This window comes from Haemaphysalis longicornis, unplaced genomic scaffold, assembly GCF_048455015.1.
Source record: "Haemaphysalis longicornis isolate Haplotype H1 unplaced genomic scaffold, Haemaphysalis longicornis Haplotype H1 scaffold_1, whole genome shotgun sequence".
Classification (NCBI taxonomy): Eukaryota; Metazoa; Arthropoda; class Arachnida; order Ixodida; family Ixodidae; genus Haemaphysalis; species Haemaphysalis longicornis.
This window is the reverse complement of record NW_027526203.1, coordinates 1,629,317-1,650,516: the sequence shown is the minus strand read 5'-3', so window position 1 is coordinate 1,650,516 and position 21,200 is coordinate 1,629,317. Positions and strand designations below refer to the sequence as shown.

General features: G+C 47.2%; 1 protein-coding gene across 1 annotated transcript in view; it reads left to right on the top strand.

Moving 5' to 3' along the window:
- LOC144174891 (uncharacterized) overlaps nt 1–20,559 on the top strand; it is a 113,961-nt gene extending 93,402 nt beyond the window's left edge. Inside the window, exons 4-8 of the mRNA XM_077703863.1 lie at nt 6,224–6,492; nt 7,333–7,436; nt 9,240–9,481; nt 15,427–15,590; nt 18,798–20,559. Of these exons, the coding sequence (XP_077559989.1) occupies nt 6,224–6,492; nt 7,333–7,436; nt 9,240–9,481; nt 15,427–15,590; nt 18,798–18,962 (944 nt within the window). The 3' untranslated portion in view covers nt 18,963–20,559. The remainder of the gene's footprint in view (nt 1–6,223; nt 6,493–7,332; nt 7,437–9,239; nt 9,482–15,426; nt 15,591–18,797) is intronic.
- The last annotated feature ends 641 nt before the right edge of the window (nt 20,560–21,200 follow it).

Genomic DNA, 21,200 nt, shown 5'->3' with positions numbered 1-21,200 from the left:
ACTTCTAGTTATGGACGGCGAGGCAAATGAGGTGTAGGTATTCTGAGACATGCGATATACCGAGTTAATAAAACAGTAAAGCAATTTCATAGAATCCTTTAGTCGGCGCATGCGTAATGTGGTGAGTTCAAGAGAAGACAGGGCAAGGGAAGGTGAAAAGTAGCGATCATAGCGATTACAAATAAATCTGATAGCTTTTTTTGAATGGCCTCAATTCTATTGATTTCAGCCTGCTTGTGTGGGTTCCATACGGGGCATGCGTAGTCAAGTACTGGACGAATCAGTGTTTTATACATTAGTAATTTAGTGCTTTTTGGGGATTGGGACAGTGTTCATCTTAAATAACCGAACTTTTTTAAAGATTTTGTGCAGATGAAGTTAATATGCTGAGACCAAGATAGATTGCTGGAAAGAACAACACCAAGATATTTGTATTCTGTTACTTTTTTTAAGGTGGATTCGTTAAACGAGTACGTGAAGCAGGAAGGGGACTTACTATTCGTGAAAGACATAAGCACAGATTTGTTAAAATTTATACTGATTTGCCAGGTTGCACACCATTCACAAAATTTAGTAAATGAGTCATTTAGACGATGATGGGCTTCAGGAGAGTCGATGGGTTCATACAAAACACAATCATCCGCGTACAGACGAATTTTAGAGCTGACGTTATTAGGCAAATCGTTTACGTACAGTAGAAACAGTAACGGGCCAAGTACAGAACCTTGTGGAACGCCTGAACTAACACTAACAATGTCGGAGTCAGTTGAGTTATAACAAACGTATTGCGAGCGCTCAGAAAGAAAATTAGAAATCCAAGTTACTAGTTGCGGGTTGTTTAATATGGCCTTTAATTTACATAGTAATTTAGAGTGAAGTACAGTGTCGAACGCTTTCGAAAAGTCAATGAATAGTGCATCAACCTGATTACCAATGTCCATGTTACTAGCAATTGCACGAATTCGGTTAACTGCGTAACAGTACTATAACTACGTCTGAATCCATGTTGGAAGCTAGACAACAGATTGTTAGATTCGAAAAATGCAATAATATGTTTGTATATAATATGTTCTAATAGCTTGCAGGAATGAGGGGTAAGAGAGATGGGCCTGTAATTGCTGAAAACTTGCTTGTCACCAGATTTATGTAAAGGTACTATTTTCCGAGATCTGGGAATGGTACCAGATTTTATAGATTTATTGAAAATTATTGTAAGGTCCAAAGAGAGTAGCGAACGAGAAACATGTTAGGGATACCATCGGGTCCATTACACTTTTTAGTGTCCAAATTAAGTATGAGATTTAACAAGTCCTCTTCAGTGATCACTACATCGCTGATTGGAGACGCTGGATTCGAGGTGGAAAAAGAAGGAACAACCAGATTGTCGACTGTAAAGACAGACTGAAAGAACGAGTTAAAAGTGTTCGAAATTTTCGCCGGATCATCAGTGATTCTGTCGTTTATTTTGAAAGAATTGCAGGAAGCATCGCGAGGCAGGGCCGAGCGCCAGAACTTGCGGGGATTGTCGGATAGCAAACTTTGAAGGTGAACACAAAAAAAAAAATCTTTATATTTTGCTGCTCTCGAAGTTTCCGCTTGGCCTCGGTAAACCTGATAATACTTTCTGGATTTGTAGATGATTTGCAGCGCCGAAGTCTCCGGACTTTACGACATACGTGTAAAAGATCGCGGTTCATCCAGGGAACATCAGTGTTTTTCTTTTTAGTCTTTGTAGGGATAAACTCTGAAATGCATGATTTTACCAGTTTTTCAAAAGTGGCAGTTAGTGTATCAATGTCTCCTGAAGTGCTGAGTAGCACAAAATCATCGTACGCATCGGCCAAAGCGTCTAAAACAGAAAGGTCATCCGCATGTTCAAAGTCAGGAAACGAAGTGAAAACATTTCGCGGTTTATTGGTTACGCAGGCAAGGGAAACGAGAACAGCCTGATGGTCAGACAGGCCACCAATTATTTCGTAGTTAAAGCCTTTATCCGAAAGGGGGGAGCTTAAACATACGAGATCGAGAACAGCATTCAACCTGGTGGCACCATGAACAATTTGAGTTAAGCCCAAAGATACTGTAAAGCCGATAAGTTCTCTGCAAATATTAATTTCGCGACCATCACACGTAAGGAAAGGCCAGTGGATTCCTGGGGCGTTAAAATCAACCATGCAAATGAAGTTCGATGCACTAAAATTACGCTCGTACATGAAGTTATTAAGAATCTGTAATGTTTCAATACTCGAGGCAGGAGGCCGATAGAAAACGCTAACGACAATTGCACATTTTTCGAGGCAAATCTTGCACCAAACAGACTCGGTGTCGGCTGGGCCTGGAATCACAGCAAATTTTAAGTCCGAACGGATGAGAAGAGCAACCCCACCTCCTTTCCCCACGAGTCGATCGGTGCGAACTGCTGTGTACCCTGGGGGAGTGAACTCGGAATCGAGGATACCATCATGAAGCCACGTTTCGGTTATGCCGATGGCGTGAGGCGAATACGCTGAGACAAGGGAGAGAAGGCTAGGCAATTTTTTTATTACGCTCCTAGCATTTAAATTTAGAAGGACGAAATTTTCATTCCTCCCGGGACGACGTCAACCGGAGACAACAGGCGCTGCTCACCAGGAGAGGAACGCAGTTCCGAACCGGATGCAGCCGGGGACGGCATCGCATCGGAATTATTTGCCAAACTAGGTGCTTTGACAAGGGAATTCAGTGTTTCATCCCAGTTGCACCGAGCTTTGTTTATTAGAATGTAATTAAACCTCAAACTAGTAGAACACCCTATATCACGAAAAGCAGCTGCGGCGTCCCACATTTTTTTCCGCAGAGCACGAACTCGCGGAAGGTACAGAATGCAAAGAAGGCTGTTCTTAAAGGGAAGCTGAAGCGCTTTCCAAAAAAATTGAGTTAGATTAACAGTTATATAGTTTCTTGCGCGCTGATTCCGAATATCACATTGAAATTTATCGTACATGAGTCGAAGTGGCATTTATCTTGCAAAAAGCGCGGCCCCGTTTGAAAGACGCGCGCTTTTCGTCTGTTGACGCCCCTGATTGGTTGCGCTCGTCATGACGTCAAAGGAGGACACCCATCGGCCGCGCGGGTTGTCGGAAGCATTGCGAACGATCGCACGGTTGCCTTCGCGGCAATTTAGCTTGCAGTTTAATTTCCGCGCATGACTGGAAGTTTGTTTTATAATTTCCCGTGCTGTTGGTTCAATTATCTTGGAGCTTAAATTTGCTTTACACGACAGAGAACCCCAAAGCAGTGACTGTGACGTCGACTAGTGGGTTCCATCAAAATATTTTTGAATTAGGCAACCAGCATAGGGGGATTTTATACCTTATGTTAATATTAGGTACTGCCTTAACTGTTTCTTTACACAAAACCATTTATGCCGAAGATTAATGGGCGTTTTATAAACAATCTACAAGCGAAAAGCACGTACGTGCACTGCGCGAAAAAATAGCGTTCATGCGCTGTAAACGTATATGCGAGACACATCTTGCCGGTACACGCATAAACCAACAAGCAGACTCTGCTTCCGCACTTCCTTTGTTCGTTGTCGCCCACCCCAGCCCCGTTACTCATCCCCGTACACAGACCCACACGCGCGCGCCATTTCGGCAGCGGCGCTACGGCGCCTCCGCGATTGCTAGCTGCACTTCGATGAGTGGCGACTTACTGCTTCACATGCATTTATTCTGAAAACACTGCAGCATACTAGTGCCTGCTAAGCATTATTGGCTGTAGTAGGGCTTGATTTTCGCTTGTGCGTTGCGCATTCTGCTACAATATTACGGCCACCTCGTTATAATTAACAGACCAGTCGGACAAGGCAGTTACGTTGTAGTTACGTTACTTTAGGTAACAATCACCAAACGTTTGTGATAATGAATCGTTGGCCTGTTTCAGCATTTCTAGATTTAAGCATTTACCGCGCTAGTCGGACAGAGGCCGTATATTTACTCTTCGCTCCTAATTTTTTTAGTATCATCATTATATATATCACCGATCGACTATCACTGGAGCACACTTGAGTTTCAGTGACAACAAGTGCTTGCGAGGTTATAATATGCAGCCATACGGAATCTTGGGCAAAAAATTAGGCCCCCGCAGTCAACACAAATTATGGCACCGTGGTGGTTCGGAGTGGTGTTTTTTTTTTAGTTCCAGACAAACATCACCTTATCGTGACATGCATCTTGCAAAATAAGTAATCTGGTTGTCTTGGTTCTTTTACTTTGTAGGAATACTGTTTACCTCTTAGCCGGGAGAGAACTTCTATCAGGATTGGCCTCTTGTTTTAGTTTCGCCAAAAAATTGTTTTTTTGAACACTGTCCTGAGCCCATAGGGAAAGAAAACCGACGAGTTTAACGAAACAAGTATTTCCTGAACAAATGTGACTTGGTTTCTGGAATGGAACGAAACATCCCCGGCCAAAGTACAGCAGTATTCCCCATCCTTCCTAAATCTAGAACCTAATGTGAACATTCACGTCCGTCGCATCAAAAAAAAAAACGCATTGGAGCGGTTTACAAAGTATTTAACGTAGTGTAGTATATGCTCTGTCATCAAGCACAGCCACCTCGGCTGTCGCTTCCTTATGTTATCAAGCATCCCGGCGTGGCATTATTCTGCTTAGGAATACGGCATGATAACGTATGCCTCGTTTGGCGTTCGTGCATACTTTTTGAACACGAAAATTGTACAAATGAGTGCTATCAACCACAACAACAACAAGTATCATTCATAAGGAAACACGGCGAAAAGAGCATGGCCGAGGCGGCCGATCCGGCCGGAAGTCCAGGTATGACGTTTTTCAGCCGGTTTTCGCCCGCGCTCTTCTGTCTTCCGGCATCGCCCGGCGAGATGGGGGCGGGGCATCAGGCCACTTTTGTTTGCGCATTGCGCCGCTTCTATTGCATGTATTGCGAAAATATTTCGTACACATGAACTATTCAATGTGTACTTGCTGCTAGTCAACTTTTCTTTTAATTCTAAAACCGCTTCACCTTCCCTTTAAAGGAGCCATGAAGACAAAATACAAGTTGGGTTTATTAGAAAGACTGCTTAGTCCCGATAACAATGATACCGATATCATCGCAATCTTCGAACAAATAACGGAGATATTAAAGAAAACGTTTGAAGCAGTCGCGACCCCCTAGCCAATTTCCCGCAACTTTTCTATGACGTCACGGAACCTTGTTTGTGCGATTGGCGGCCGCCTAAGAGACCTGTCGCGACGACACATGACTGGACGTCTGTAATGGGGCCTCTAGTTCCATTTTACCGCATCACTTGAATGCTAACGTGCAGTTAACTCACTGAAAATTATATTTTATTGTTGGCCCGTATGACGTCATTCTTGCTCCATAACACGTCACTGTGGCGCAAAATTTGAAAGTTTTTAAATACTTCTTGCTTTTTTTTTCGTTAAAAAACATCTTTTGTGGCTCTAATGGAGCTGAGTGAGATACTGAATCCTCGTTCTTTCAAATTAAACGAAGTTGTATTTTCTCTTCATGGCTCCTTTAAGGTGCAGAATGCAAAGAGGACAGGAATTACAGGTGTACTGAAGGGGGGGGGGGTATAAAGAACGGTGCTGTGTGAATATGCATTTGTCTGCAGTCCTCAAATGGTGATGGCTTTATCTCTCGATATTTGTGGTTGCGGTTCCGGGTATTTTATTCGGTCGAGACAATAGTGGACTGGCATGTCGGCACACTTGGGGCCAACAAGGGGACTTGTTCCCGCTTGGGTGATGACCCGGTGTGTGTGCTAGAAATAAGAACTGTGCGAAAAACATTTCCTGCAAGAGAGTTTGTCAACAATGCACCAAAATGATTAGTTACTTGCATGAACGGAGTAAATTCAGTGAATTATTACAAGGCCCATTATTCGAGTAGACTACAAAGTGCGGTTGCACTGGGGCATCACGCAATGCGATCTTCATTCTGTAATGTCCAAGTGTTATCGCTCATTGTTGTATTAAGACTTGTCGCAAAAGTAGCTGGAACGCCCCGTGTACGGACGCGCGAACACACGCAATCGCATGGCGGCAGCTCACCGCGCCAACCACTAGTTTTTTGATAGCATGCATCCCAGCATGGCAGTCCCCCATGTGCCATATCCTTCCGTCGTGGCGTCAGGCGCGACTCCTCGCCGCGACAGCGCTGGCGGGGCCTTAATCCTTGCGCCGTGGCCCTGCAGACCGTGGCCCGCCCCCGGTCAGGACATGCGGCTTGCGACCCGAGCCTACCGAGTCCCGGCAGCGGCCAGCGCGGCTGCTCTTCGATGAGCCCGTCTACTCTCTGGACGCCCGCAGGATTCGGAGACCTGGACTGAGCAGGCGGAGGCCGCACAACGCGGTGGTCCTGCTCCCGCGGCAGCGCCTCAGCGGCCGGCAGCCGCCGCCGCAGCAGCAGCAGCAGCGGCAACAGCACCCGCAGTCGTCGTCCGAAGGTTCCTGGCCGTGGATGGTAAATCGGTGCCTTCTGCTTGTGCGCTCCCTGATCTGCGCAACGAAAACCAACCATATCGCAGAGGCGATGTGGAACGAAATGACATATAAATGTGATAAGCATTCAAGAGGCGCTGAAACATTTTACAAAGGGAAAAAAATGGGAAAAGCAGGCTAATAAAGTGCTGCGTAACTCGCTGTTTCCCGATGCCTAAGTGGTCATGGGTATCATCTGTAACCGGCATGCGTTAAATCGTGCGCTGCAGCAAGTGCGCTTTTGATGCATAGCAGGCAGCAAAAGAGAGCACCATCGAGGGAAGCTAGTGCAGCGCTAGCTCATAATTACAATGGCAATTTCTGATCATTTATTAATTTATGCCGGAGGTGGCAGAAGCTTTCGGGTCCAGTGCTGAATAATCGTATTAAGTTCGTGTAGTCATCCGTTAATTTTTACTGCGAAGGCCTTTGATCCCTTTTTTAGGAAAGTGTTGTGAGGCACAGAAAATTGTTTTGAGGTACAGAAAATAAGAGCGCACTGGCAAAGGGAAACAGCAGCGCCGGAGGAGGGTAAGCAGCTGCCGCGGCCCCAATATGAACCGCTTTGAGGAGAAAAGCTACCGACCGGGCGAACAGGAGGCTTGTGGCAATGGCGAGTGAGCGGAACGAGATTAGGAGCGTGCTGTCCAGGGGGTTGGTGAACTGGTAACTGGCGCGGCCGCAGAGTTCAAAAGACGGTTGAGCGGCCGATCAAGAAAATGTGCAAATAGGCATTCGCCTTCACTTTATACCCCGTGATTGTTGTTTTGCCGGCTTAGTAACTGATCGTTACCGTACCCTAACCAACACGCCCTCTGTGCAGGCGTCATTGGTAGACCAAGCGAACCCAGCGAGGCGTTGTGCCGGCGTGTTGCTGGACCAGCAGCACGTTCTCACCGCAGCCCAGTGTTTTGGACCAGACAAGGGGTAAGCGATGCGGTGACAACCATAGCGAGCACACGCGTAAGCATCTTTGTCGAGCTCAACCAATAGCGAGTACGTTGACACATTGCTACAGCAACACTGTCCGAGGCAAAATGCGACTAACTGCCGTTTACCAGCAAGCCAAAAAAGCTAGATTAGATAACAAAGCTTGTTGCTGAGCGAGGTCTTTCATGACTCCAGATAAGTGCTAGGCCGAAAGAGGGGTACGAAGCGAGGTTTGTCACCCTTAATCGTCGATCTGTGGCTCGCTTTGTTCTCGCCTGTTAGCTAAAAAAAAAGTACCTTGTTTGTCGGACTAACCCTATTCCCCAGTTTTAAGTAAGCGCCTCGAGATACGGGGCCTCCAGGTAACACACCCTGCCTACAGTGCTACGATGGAGCAAGGCACAGTGATGCCCAGCAGTTCACATTAGAATCCAGTGGGTTTGAACCATAAATATGCCGGCCATCCACCCAGAGGAGTGCGTGCAAGAGGGGGGGGGGGGGGGAGGGGGGGTGCGATGTTGGCAGGTGACGTATAGATAGCTTGTACTGATGTCTCCATGGCTACCATGTTGGTGCCCGGTGTATTAGGAAAAGGCTGCGAACTTATACGGGACTTCTACCCTGAGCGGCGCTTGGAAAGCTGAGAGCAGTGCACTAGAAAGAACGGCGGCGACAAGATATGAAAGTCATGTGCTGTCGTCATATGAATTGGCTTCTGCAGCTCGACTGTCCTGTACACCATTGTTCCGTGCGCTTTTGTCTGTCTAGCTTTCTCGCACAATTTTACCTGTTCGTGAAAGAGCCAACAAAACACACGCCATGCGGAGAAGACAGAAAAGTGTACGTGACATGCGGCAAAGCCATTATTTTTGGATCGTCGCCAAGGTTTCGCAGAGAGAAAGACGAAAGTGGTTTTGTAGACGAGCTGAAATGCTTGTGCGGGCACCTTGTTGCCAGCGGACTTCCATTTCAGTATGACTAGCATTACATATTGTGTATTACATTAAACAAACAACATCTTGTCTACCTTTAGTGATGTATGCCTGGCTCCCACAGACCTTTTGTGCGTTCCATACGTACACATGTCACGAAGTCTCTCCGCTACTACCCTAACTTTATATGTTGGTTTTAAATGAGAAAGAATGCGCAAATTGTATTTGTTTTGACTAACCCTAATGCCGAATACATTATAGAAGGCGTATGCCCTAAACCTTACGCGCGGGCTCTGCAAAAGCTCGTGTTTGCTTCTGTTAGTGAAAAAACAAAAAGGTATTTATCAGCCTAGTATTTCTAGAAAGGTGGAATTTCACTATTTATAGAGATTGTTTTTGCGCCCTCATGTTGGCAGAATCTACGAAGTTATGTAACGCGCAAAGGGCTGGAATTTCTGCACTGAGAATTCCGTCGTCGCCTACCGGATGGATATACTGCCAGAGCAGGACCCATGTTTATCTCCTAAACGACACGCACACCTCACGACCCCGGGTGTCCGAAAAGCGACATCTCTGGCTCCATAATGACCGCCTCAATCTTTCGCCATTTTTTCTCATATGCACCTCCAAAGATATATATTGTTCATTCAGAAATAACGCATGTCACATTCCCAGTTTTCTACCGGTCTGCTTACGACTGGACAAGTTTCTGCGCTTGCCTTTTTATCCTCTCCTTCCATCCTGAGCTTATAAAGAATGCCAGTGGTAGTACAACCGCCTTCTCCTGGGGGCTGCGAAGGACGCTTGACTGTTCAGTTACGGAGACAAAGCAAGAGGCGCACTTTTGAGAACCGCGCCGACGTCGCAGCCGGAGCAGCGCCGTGATGCTGAACATGGTCGGCCCGGAGCCGCTTCGCCGGGTCACGAGCGTGGAGCCGCACCCGAGCTTCCGCATTCCGGATGGCTACCACGACCTGGCCGTGGTGCGCTTCGAACCCGTGCTGTCTGCCAGCCAGCTGGCGCCTGTGTGCCTACCCACTGTGCTGGATGCCAGGCTGGTGCTCAACGGAAGCGTACTCGACGCCGTCAGCTGGTCCAACAGGCAAAGAGGTGAGCGCACTTCGCTTTGTTGCTGCCTTTGTCGTTCTCACGTCCACCTATAGGGCTCGATACAGACAGCTGAGCTGCCAGGGCATACTCTGCCGTTATCTTTTTCTTACACTGGAGCGCCTTGCTGAAGAAAGCGCGTCCAGTGTTTGGGAGGTGGAGAGACTACGCCCACTTTCGTTGCGGGGGCAAGAAACCTTTGTTCCACCTCCATGGGTCGGCGGCGGAGGACCAACTTGGCACTTGGTATTGCACTGATTTTTACAGCAAACCAGCAAAACTCTGGCCTCTCTATGCATGCCCTCCGAGCCGGGTAATGCCCGAGTACAGAAATAAGGCGGAAGCGGTGCGTCTGAGGCGTTCAACTCGGCAATCATTGTTTCGCATTCACAACCCACCAGAAGTGCTTAGGTGTGTGCGGACACTATATATATATATATATATATATATATATATATATATATATATATATATAGAGAGAGAGAGAGAGAGAGAGAGAGAGAGAGAGAGAGATAAGAGTTGGCAGTCAAGAAAACCTCGGAAAGCAAAGGGGAGAATGTGGTAGGTCATAGAAACAGATAAAAAATTTCGATTTGGAAAGACAGAAAGAAAGTGGTGAAAAAATGCCCGCCGGGTGCGATCCGAACCCACGACCTCCAGAACACCGGTCTGGTGCGATAACCACTATGCTACCGGCGGGGCTGTTTCCCCACCACTTTCTCGGGTATTTATGTTAAGGTATTTTTTGTTTCCGGCACTTGGGGGTGGTAGCCAGCGCCACTCGGACTACTCGGGGTGAAGGGGACCTTCTTTTTAACCCCCGGGCCGTGATTCGAGTGTCTACGACACGTCGAGAGTGGTCGACCAGCATTGAACCCTCTTAACCTACCTTTGGCACCAAGACTGCCAGAGAGAGAGAGAAATAATTATTTATTGGAGAGTTTAGCTCCAAGTCAAACAGGAGCTGGCTACTCCAGGCATTGGAGTATACAAAAGGTACAATACATGCTCTAAGGAACCACAAGGGATTAGATTAAGTACATTGAGACAGCAGCGGATGAAAGATGCGCACTCAGTAACTACTTGCTTTGTGTAGTACAAAAGCACACCCATATATATATATATATATACACATGATTTCTTACATCAGTGGAATATAGTTAAACAAAATTAAGATAACTATACACACCTATATACAGACGACAACCACGACGCGACACAGATAGTTTCGCCAGTATACATAACACCCTTGTGTGTTTCCACACCCATTTCAGAGCGTTTCAGAAGAAAGTGCACGCATTTAATAGTGTTCACACATCTTCGTCATTCGAGAAAATTCCCTTAAAGGAGCCATGAAGAGAAAATGCAAGTTGGTTTTATTCGGAAGATTTCGTGTTTTATAGTGCCCCCAGCGCTTGTCCAGATACAAACGGTGCTTTATTCACTGATAAATTAAACAATTTAGGTTAACATTTTGATTTTCCCGCTCAATCGTGCGTTTTCGTGGTCCCAAGTGACATCACTGAAACCGACCGCTCTGCAGCCTAGAGTACCTTCATTCACGCATCCGCCGTACAGGGTAGAGACACGTATACGCTGGCACCGCCATTTTCGGTTGCTCGCTCGCCGCCGAAGCAAGTCATTGTGTCAAAACCGCGCTAAAATTATCGCCGCAACGCGGTTTATTGAGGAAGTTTGAATCATATTGTCTATTTCGCGTTGCTAGGTCTCGTGGGAAACGAAAAGAATAACGCGTTGAGCCCGTTGGCCCAATTGCGGCGGCACGGGACCGTTCAAAGGTTGTCTCCACCCGGTGTTGGTACAGCGGTGTTGGTTTGTTCCCGCGTTTCTTTACGTTCCGTAACCTAGATAGCACCACCATACCGTGGCAAGCGTTTGGTTTGTTTTTGCCCGCATTTAAACCTGGCTTGTTTTTGTTCTGGGAGAACATATTCGTTCCCTGAAACAGTGCTCGCTCGACAAATGGGGTCACGTAAGACACCGTTGCTTGCGTCAATCGGCCAGTGTCGTCTGAGACAACCCCAAGCCCCGTAGTGCTGTGCAGCGAAACCAAGCATGCTGTGCGCAGTACGAACAGCAGAACGCATCAGTACTTCTATGTTTACATGTGCTTTCGTAACTTCCACTGTTTGTCCCATCATTCTTATTGCTTTGTAAAGAATGTGCCCTAAATTTAAGCGCAAATCGCTCGTTCGTCTAGTTTGTAAGTTCTACCTAATTTGCGTCTGCTTCTGCCAGCCTCCGCCAATCGCAGAGCTTAGCTCATGTGACGACATAGGTTCTGTTGCGGAAAATGAGCTGGTGGGTCGCATGACCATTCCCGTTTTTCCTAATTATGTAGCTTATTTGAGCGAAGTTTACGTTAAAAGTGGTGTCAGTATGATTCTAACGAGACAATCTTTTGAATGAACCAAGGTTGTGTTTTGTCTTCATGGCTACTTTAAGGCAAGGAAGGCTTTCGTTTGGTTGCGTACATTGTCCCACGGACCCAACAGTTTCGGCAAGGATAGGGGTGTCCGAGATAGCAGGTTAAGCTTATCACTTAATTTTTTCCGCTCGGTCGCATATAGAGGGCACTCAAGCAGGACATGATGCACATCTTCAGTTTGGTGTCTGTCCACAAGCACAGCAGGTGTCATCAGCGAATCGAATACGGTAAAGAAATTTCGTGGTGTAGGCCACGTCAAGGTGAAGGCGATGTATTAACGTGTCGACCGAACGACCCAGATGAGACGCACACGGGTATGTAAGGTACGGGTCCACTTGGTATAACAGCGATGAACGATATTTATCGGTCAACCTGGTTTCCAAAGTAATGTGTGTCCTTAGTTTTTTCAAGTAATTTTTAACATCACCTCTGGTAAAAGGCACGGCGCTACACGTGGAATTTGAATGAGCGGCTCCTGCTAGTCGGTCAGCTCGTGAATTTCCTTATTCCAATGTGCCCGGGAATCCACTGAAATGTTATTTTCTGAGTTTTTCCTATTTCAGTTGCCATCACATCACAGATGTGTCTTGCCAAGATATTCTGATGACTGTAAGCCGCAATTGGATTTAGGGCTTGAAGAGCCGCTTTTGAATCTGTGAGAAGTGCCCATTTAGTCGGTGAAGTCATTGTAGCGATAAATTTGACTGCAAGATATATTGCGTAAAGCTCTGCAGCCGTCGACGATGTAGGGTGCGAGAGCTTGACCCCCGGATCGATGTGAAGACTCGGTATTGTGAAAGCTGACGACGACGACGCGGTTGTCGACGATCCATCGGTATATATATGCACATAATAAGCATAACGTTCATGCATGTAATTGAGCGTCATCTGCCGTGCTGCCACTGTAGATATAGATTGTTTTTTGGGCATCCCGGGGGTATCAGCATTGGTGTCAATGCAGGAAACAGTCCATGGAGGCGACCCAGTGCTGTGTTGCCATTGAGATACAGCGGGCAGGGCCATGACATCACCAAAGATGGCCTGATGAACCTTTGACGCTGAACGCTGTTGGAGACGGGAAACCAAAGGGTGCGAGTTATGCTGCGTAGTCAGGCGCAGGTAATGGCGGCGCACCTCCTGCACGCGCAAAGCATTTACGGGTGGCTCTCTTGCTTCCACGAGAACCATGGTTCCCGACGTTGGCCTGGGCACTCCGAGGCAGAGACGGAGGCCTCTGGTTACCAATGCTTGCAGTCGCTGCTCTTGACGATTTGACAGGCCATGCAGAACAGGTATAGAATAGGCAACGGCGTGACGGACAAGTGCAGCATGCAGTCGAAGCATAGAATCGGACGAACAGCCCCATCGGGTGCCTGTGAGGTAACGCAAAACGTGGACTACACGTGATGCCCTTACCTGCAGATAATCCATATGTCGGCACCACGTGAGCGATGTGTCAATGTATATCCCAAGAAACTTGTGACATTTTTCTCGAGGTATTTCCTGACCACCCATGGTGAGCCGTAATCCACGCAACTTCTTTCGCGTGAAAGCAAGCACGCCGGATTTCGTTGCAGAGACATCCATTCCTCGCGCACGTAGAAACTTCTCAATGCTGTCAATGCCAGCTTGGAGGTCAGCTTGAATCGACAAGTAACAAGCACCGCTGCACCAAATGCAAATGTCATCAGCGTAGATGCTTACGTGCAGCTGCGGGGAAAGCAACGCTGGCAACTTCGCCATTACAACATTAAACAACAGCGTACTTAGCACGCTTCCCTAAGGAACCCCTTGTTCCACTGCATGCTGTTGGCTATCTCCTTGACTGGTGCACATGTACACTCTTCTGTTCTTCAAGAAGTTCTCAATCCAACGAAGTATTTTGCCACGAGTTCCCATTTCGACAAGGCCTTCAAGAATGTGGTAATGACCTGCGGTGTCGAATGCTCGACTAATATCCAGAAAAGCAGCTATTTTCATGTTTCCTTGATAGCGCTCTTGTTCAATGGACGTCACCAGGTCTAGGACACTGTCCATAGTGCACCGACGTGGCCGGAATCCTGAAATACATGATGGAAAAGACCCAGATGTTTCTAAAAACCAAATTAATCTATAAAAGATTAGCCTCTCATATAGCTTGGCTACGCAACTGGCCAAGCTGACAGGTCGAAACGAGTCGATCGCTCGTGGTGATTTTCCTGGCTTAAGGGGAGGTACAATCTTCGATAACTTCCAAGACTCGGGGATCTCCTCAGAATTCCATAATTCGTTGAATAAATGTAGCAGATGGATGGTCATGCGGGTACCAAGATTGCAAAGGAGAGCGTAGGTGACATTGTCTGGTCCAGCGGCGGCATTGCGGCGACTCCTTCGCAGTGCTTCTTCGAGCTCAGTCAGCGAGAACGCGTCATCAAGCTCTGCGTGACATGATGTCCTGTACTTCTGGAATAATGACCTAGCGGCATTGCGAGATGTGATAAACTCATCACAGGCCATTGCCTCTGAAGGCCTCGTAATCCATGCACAAAATTCATCTGCAACAGCTGTTTCGGACAATCCTCTGTATAGCGCTAATCCATGAAAAGGCATTCTTGCTGCCACAGGTGATCGAAGAGCGCGAATCGTATCCCACACTTTGCTTGTTGACGTCATCGGACATAAATTGGCACAGAATGACCTCCACCTACGTTGGCCTAAAGACTGCCAGAACAGAGGCCCTCGCTATGCACGTAGCGAATCAGAAAATGGGAAATGAGGGGCTCGAATTAAGACAGAAATAAGGGTTGGCAGACACGACAACCTCGGAAAGCAAAGGGGAGGTTGTGGTGGGTCATAGGAACAGATGAAGAATTGTTTGAGTCAGAAAGAAAGTGGTGAAAAAAAATGTTCACCAGTTTCTTTCTGACTCAAAAAATTCTTCATCTGTTTCTATGACCCACCACAACCTCCCCTTTGATTTCCGAGGTTTTCTTGACTGCCAATTTCACCACTTTATATATATATATATATATATATATATATATATATATATATATATATATATATATATATGGCCTGAGATTGTGAAAAAGCACGTTGAGTGGCAGTATATGCCAGATTTTGTTTTTCGAATACGCCGTAATAATCACGGTAACTCTAGATCGCTTCGTTCATTTATACTCTGTCTCACAGAAAAGCCCGCTCCCGCAGTCCCGCAGTTCACATCCTTTTGTTAACACGGCTAGTGGTGGTGGATGATATTTTTACACCAATATTATACGATAAAACTCCCTAAATCAGTCTACGATGGTGACGAACATCACACGTGCTATAGTGTCCGCGAAGGAACAGCTGCGACGCCGAACCGGAGTGAGGAAAACAATACATGCTCGAGTTCGAAAAGGGACGTCACGCAAGCGCCACATTCGGCAACACTTAATTACCGGTACGACGTACCGGTCTAAACATCGTTCGCTCACTGTGGTGTCCGTTCTTTCTGGGCTGCCTGGCCTGTTCGCAGACTTCCGCCCGGGTTCGATGGCGGACAAGAACTACCGAGTGATCCCTGTGTCCAACTGCAACAACACGTACGCCGGCGTCGACCTGTCCCCGTACCCTGCGGGCATCAGCGACGAAGACTTCGTGTGTACGCAGCTGACTACCAACATCGGTGACGAGTGCGTGGTGAGTGCTAAGGCTCCATCCATTCTCCGTGCTATGCGAGAAGGAGTCTGCGGAAATCTGCGAAAAGCGCCTACTTTTACCGCTTTACCTACTGGTCGCTCAACGCTTCTGGGGCGTTCTGCTTCAGCTTATCAGAGACAATTACTTCTGATAAATCATTTTCTGCATGGACGAGTTGTGATGGGTCATTGGTGAAAACATTCCTCATGAATTTGTACTTCGTAGGCTAAAACCGGCTCCCTTCTTCATTTACGAGAACGAGCGGTGCGAAAGCAAAGGCAAATTTAAAATGAAGGCTCCATCCATTCTAAAGCTAACATAGCACCATTATTGATCAAAAATGGGCCGTAAAACACGCAATTTTCTTATTACACATTTATACGTTCAGTGTTAGTGTGATACATGATTTTGATTGCTGTATTGACTGTCTAAGGTACCATTCTGGCCTCTGCTCGTAAAAAATATTGCAGTGATCGGTAAATAGGTATGTATCTGCATGCGAGATTCATTTACAGAGTCCCCAGCAGAGATATTCAGTATTCAGTGTGGTATTAAATACCCACTTCACTACATATATTCAGTGTTTGAATTTAATACCACTCTGAATACTTAATACTGTAGTCTAACACAGCATTACGCATCAAGCTGTTGGTGTCGAATATTCCTTTCACGCCAGTGTAGCCCGCTGAGCCCGAGAACACTTTTCAGGGTCGCATGAATAGTAATGGGGAACGCTCAAAATCACAACGATGATACAATAGTAGCAGTACCACCATAGCAGTACCCCCAAATTTTCACCACGGCCGCGAACTAACACACGTTTCTGGGAACATGTATGTACGCATCTTTTTTAATGTGAAGCTTTCTATGTTTCACTGGTGGCGTCTGTGCGCTCCACAAAACTCACTACAGGAAAGCCAACTTTCCCTGACAATGATCATGACAGGGGGTTTAAGGGAAGGAAAAAACGCTTCCAGTGGTCGCAATCGAACTTGGGTCCCTCGCGTTATGAAGGCGACGCCTATCCGATTGTGCTATTCCAACACCGTCAGAGCAGCTCGGACTTGGACACGGGTGTATGGACGTGCAATATTAGACAGAAAAAATCATGCACCCCTCCGTCCAACGACGACGATGGTTGAACGTGAAGCTTTCTTTTCGCGAAATCAAATGGCGAAGGGTAAGAGTCAAAGCCACTGTGATCAAATGTCTGAACTGCGGGAAATTCGAAGTAATATCTCAATGAGTCAAAGTCCAAACTCGCACAGCAACGAAGGAATCCTTCCCAAGAAAGCTCCCAGTTCAACCATCATCGTCGTTAGACGGAGGGGCGCATGATTTTTTCCTGGCGAACGTGCACTGTTGATAAAGCGCTACATTAAAGAGATGGCCAGAAATTTCATCAGCAATCTAAATGTCATCAAAATTCGTCCAGGCGCAAATACCGAAACCTTAATCTTAAGGGCTCTGATATTCGCAGTTATGCTGTTTTCGCTGCATTTGTGGCGCACCGACCCGATTTCACACGCAAAATCGCTAGTCTACGCGTTCGCGACAATATCTACCAAATATTACACCTCTGCACACTTCTCGGTATACACAGGTATTCAAGAAAGGTGTTTCATACTTTCCTTGTTCGCATCTGACTCCTTGTCGCCATTCAATGCGCCTTTGACGCATCCCGGTTACTTTGACGCAGCACATAGCAGCTGCTTGATACTATGGCGTAGCTATTGTCAGCTTTCATCAAATTATGGAGCCAGCCGATGCCTCCAGGTACGCGGGGAGACGCTGGTGGTTCAGGCGGTGTGGGCCGCTTCTAGTCGATGTTGTCCCTGTTCGCTGTGTCTGCGAGCATCTCTCCGCCGGGGCGTATTTTTGCAGAGACCAATGCCATCCGTCGTGCAAAGCTCAGGCTGAGGTGATGTATTTGAGAAGACGTTAAAAAAAAGGGTAATATTTTCAAAAAATGGGCAATATTTTCTTCGGGCGGACACTCTCCTCGTACGACGGCCGTGAGGACCTGCCCGCACGGTGCGCCCGCAAGGACAGATGTAGGCGGCAGCTGCAGCTCGTCGCCGCTCACCAGAACGAACGCCAGGCGAAATAAAAATTACACATTAGTAAAAGGAGATGATTGTGTGGTGAAAAATTCCCACAAGGATCATCCTTCGCGTTGCTAGTGAAAGCGGCGATCAAATAACTGCTCCGATGCTAAGCCCAGTGCTTTCTACGCCAACTGGCCACGGAAGGGCCTGTTTGCAACAACAGCGCCGCATTCAAAAAAGGCAAACGGGCCGTCTTCGAAAGCTCGTTGTGGGCGAGCGTGTTGTCTTTGGCCCGCCCTATCTTGTCCCAAACGTCAAGTCCCCCATTTTTTAAAATCTCACGCCCGCGCGAGCAATGTGGAAGCGAGAAAGAATTTGGCTGCGCGCAACAAGGGCTGCGCGCTGCTGGCGCGCTGCGCCAGCAGCGCGCGCTCTTCCACGCTTCACCGCGCTGCTATCCCGCACCTGTTACGCCGAGACCGCGACGGAGCGAACGGGCTGACTACGACGCATGCGCGCGCCAGCTGCTGTTGATAGAGAGGAGGGAAGGAGGAGAGGCGCACCTGGTGCGGACGCGGAGCTGTGGACGCCGTCCGACGCAGGAAGAGGCGAGGCTAAGAAATGCTCTGCATTTAAAAGCGTGACGTACTGATGACCGGAGCCAATGACTGGGCGTATCTCTGGGGTACAAGGGTCCCGCTCCGAGCGGGCGGGCTCGTAGCATCCACATTGCTTTGAGAAGGGGGAAAACAGCGAAAGCCCCAGGCCTTGTAAATGGCACTTTAGTGAAGGATAACTCGGCTAATACTTAACACTTTCCAACTGTTTTTGCAGGGGAGAGGGAGGGTGGGGGGGGGGGGGGGGGCGTTCCTTGGGCAGTACCCAGCGATTGCGCACATAAAATCGCAGACTTCGGCACCCTATATTTATGGTCCTTTTAAGGCCTATATTCCTTTCGATGGAAGATAAATGATCTCGCTACAAAATGGGAAAAAAGGGGAAGTCCTGCGGTCTTTGTAATTTGGTGGTATTGGCTCATACGTCATGGGGAAGCATTTTAGGGCTGCAGTGTTGGCCTATAGGCTTTACAAACATGTCGCAACTGGCCGCCTTGACCTACACTGATTTCTTTTCTTTCCGACCTTGTACGCCTCATCAGGGAATACCTGGAAGCCCACTGATGGTGAAAGACAGGGGCCACTGGACTCTTATCGGGCTCTACAGCTTCGGCGTGGCTTGCAGCGGCACGGCACAGTACCCGACCGTGTTCACGAGAGTGTCTCCCTACGCCACATGGATCTATGAAAAGATCGGCTTGCGCTGACGAGCGCCCACAACGGTGACTGCTCTGTGCGGAAACGCCCGGGGGACGAGTGGTCATTCCATGGGATGTGCGCGAATCACCACTTCTGCTTGAAGTCAGTGCCATGTGTCTACACACACTCAAATAGAAGCCGCTGTGTGCACGCCATCGCAAAGGCGAAGTACTCCAAAAGACTATGTCGAAAAATGTAAGGTAAAAATGTAACACAAGTCCCATCGCACCGAGATTGATCATATCGGTTACACTAAATCATGTCCCCAGTTATGCGTCTATGAAGAACCAGAAATGCGGTGGGGCTTCCGCAGTAGATCGCTCCAACATATTCCCAACGATCTTCAATAGCGAATGAATACCGAAGTAACAATTAAAATGAGTCCCGAAGTTTTCATTCTAGCCACTTGGCGTTACAGCCGGACGAACCACATACGAGGTCCTTCTAGTTAGCACTGAGCTTCAACAGAAAAACAAAACGTCGATATTCAATGGGGCAAAAGACAGCTACCCATAAATTTCGTTATGAATTGCTACTGAGGTCTAAAGTGAACATGGCAGTAAGTCCAAAAAGTCCAGAGTGTTAGAGAGCATAGGACCATAACCAAGTTCCCGCTTCCACAACAAAAGGTATGAAGGAGATCTAACATGAAATATCAGGACAATTTTGATTGCAGTAATCCTTCACACGTAACAGTTAAACGTTACGTTTCCGATTGTAACGCTGGACGTTTCTGCGTTTGGACGTTTCTGTGTTGACAGCCAAACTTAGTGGAATTCCTGCAAAGAGTCCAGAGTTTCTTGCAATGATCAGGGAGGACTGCCGAATGTGGGCCAAAAGTGTGTCTACGGATCTGGAAATATCACATCTGGAAATATTGCATTTTCCGGAGCTGGAGCAGAATGTAAATGAAAAAAGCTTTAATCAAAGTTAATCCCACAGCTATGAATGACTGAACAAGGACCTGCAAATTAGTTATTACACCGGCAATGGGAAGGAGACGAGCGAAATTTTATTTAGACTAACAATTAGTCAACTTCTAGACCCACGTCGATCTACAAGTCCCTGGGAGAATTTTCAGTGGAGACTTAACAATCTGCTGCACAGTAGCGCCAAATGCGTTTACATCCTGGGGAATATTTACGTTATTTGGCCAGTATAGGTCCTCAGTGCATTGATTCCTTTGTAAGGATCGGTAGTTATCTGAACTCCATCCTCTTCCGGTAGTTTCGGGCTCACACGATATGAAACTTCTTGACCATAAAGATAAAATTTCGTAATAATGAACCATACGTTGGAGCAAGTTCTTTGTTCACGCTCGTACCGCTGGAATGCCAAGGATGATATCGTGTGCACTGGCTTCACGTCGCCTCTTTCGGCTCCAACGCTGAAGTCGCCAACAGGCTGAACCGTCGATCCTCGGGCGTGGCCCTGACCGGTGATGCAGTGAGTGGTGATAGTGACTGAAGGAATCGAAAGACAAATGACCGAGTGAGAATTGTGCTGCTGTTGCTGCTGTTGACGGTGGATCCGGAAACGCAATTTGTAGGTGCTGCTGGCGGTTTCTTTCTAATTTATTTTCTTTTGTGTAAATAAAACATGTTTTTGTAGCATATCATTAACGTCAACATGTGTAATTTGGATGAAGCGTGCAAGGTTTATGCTCATCAGTGGGAGCTTAAGGGTTTGTCCCTTCTGCGCCCGTCCGGTCCCTTCCTTATTGTCTTGTCTTTCACGCGCAGTTTCTTCAACCCTTTAAATGATGCACCAACTAGCCCAACAACACGCTGTACTGAGCGTAAGGGTGTTTGTAAATTGCTGGCATGCTTTCTTCTCTAAAATTAATATATAAACGAAAGCGTACCGTGTTTGTCGTCAAGATCCGCATTACAGGGCTGTTGTTATTCACGCCGAAGCTGCAATATCTTTGCTCGGATTGCAGGGGAACAGAACGCATGCCAGCAAAATGGGTTAAAATAAGGACATTCGCTCGCAACCAAACACAAACAACAAAAGCCCCAAACGTGCACTAAGGTCGCAGCCAATAAACTATTTACATTAGGAACATCTATAAATCGGCGCACACAACCCAAAAACCGCCTAAAAGCGGTTAATTTATGCAGGCGACATGGTCTTCTGGGATGGGAGCCTGCTTCTACAATGGTGGCCGCGCTTATGATGAGGAACCTGGCGTTACTGGGTTGTAGCGGCGATGGCCGACGCGCCTCCTGGCTCCTCATAGCTGC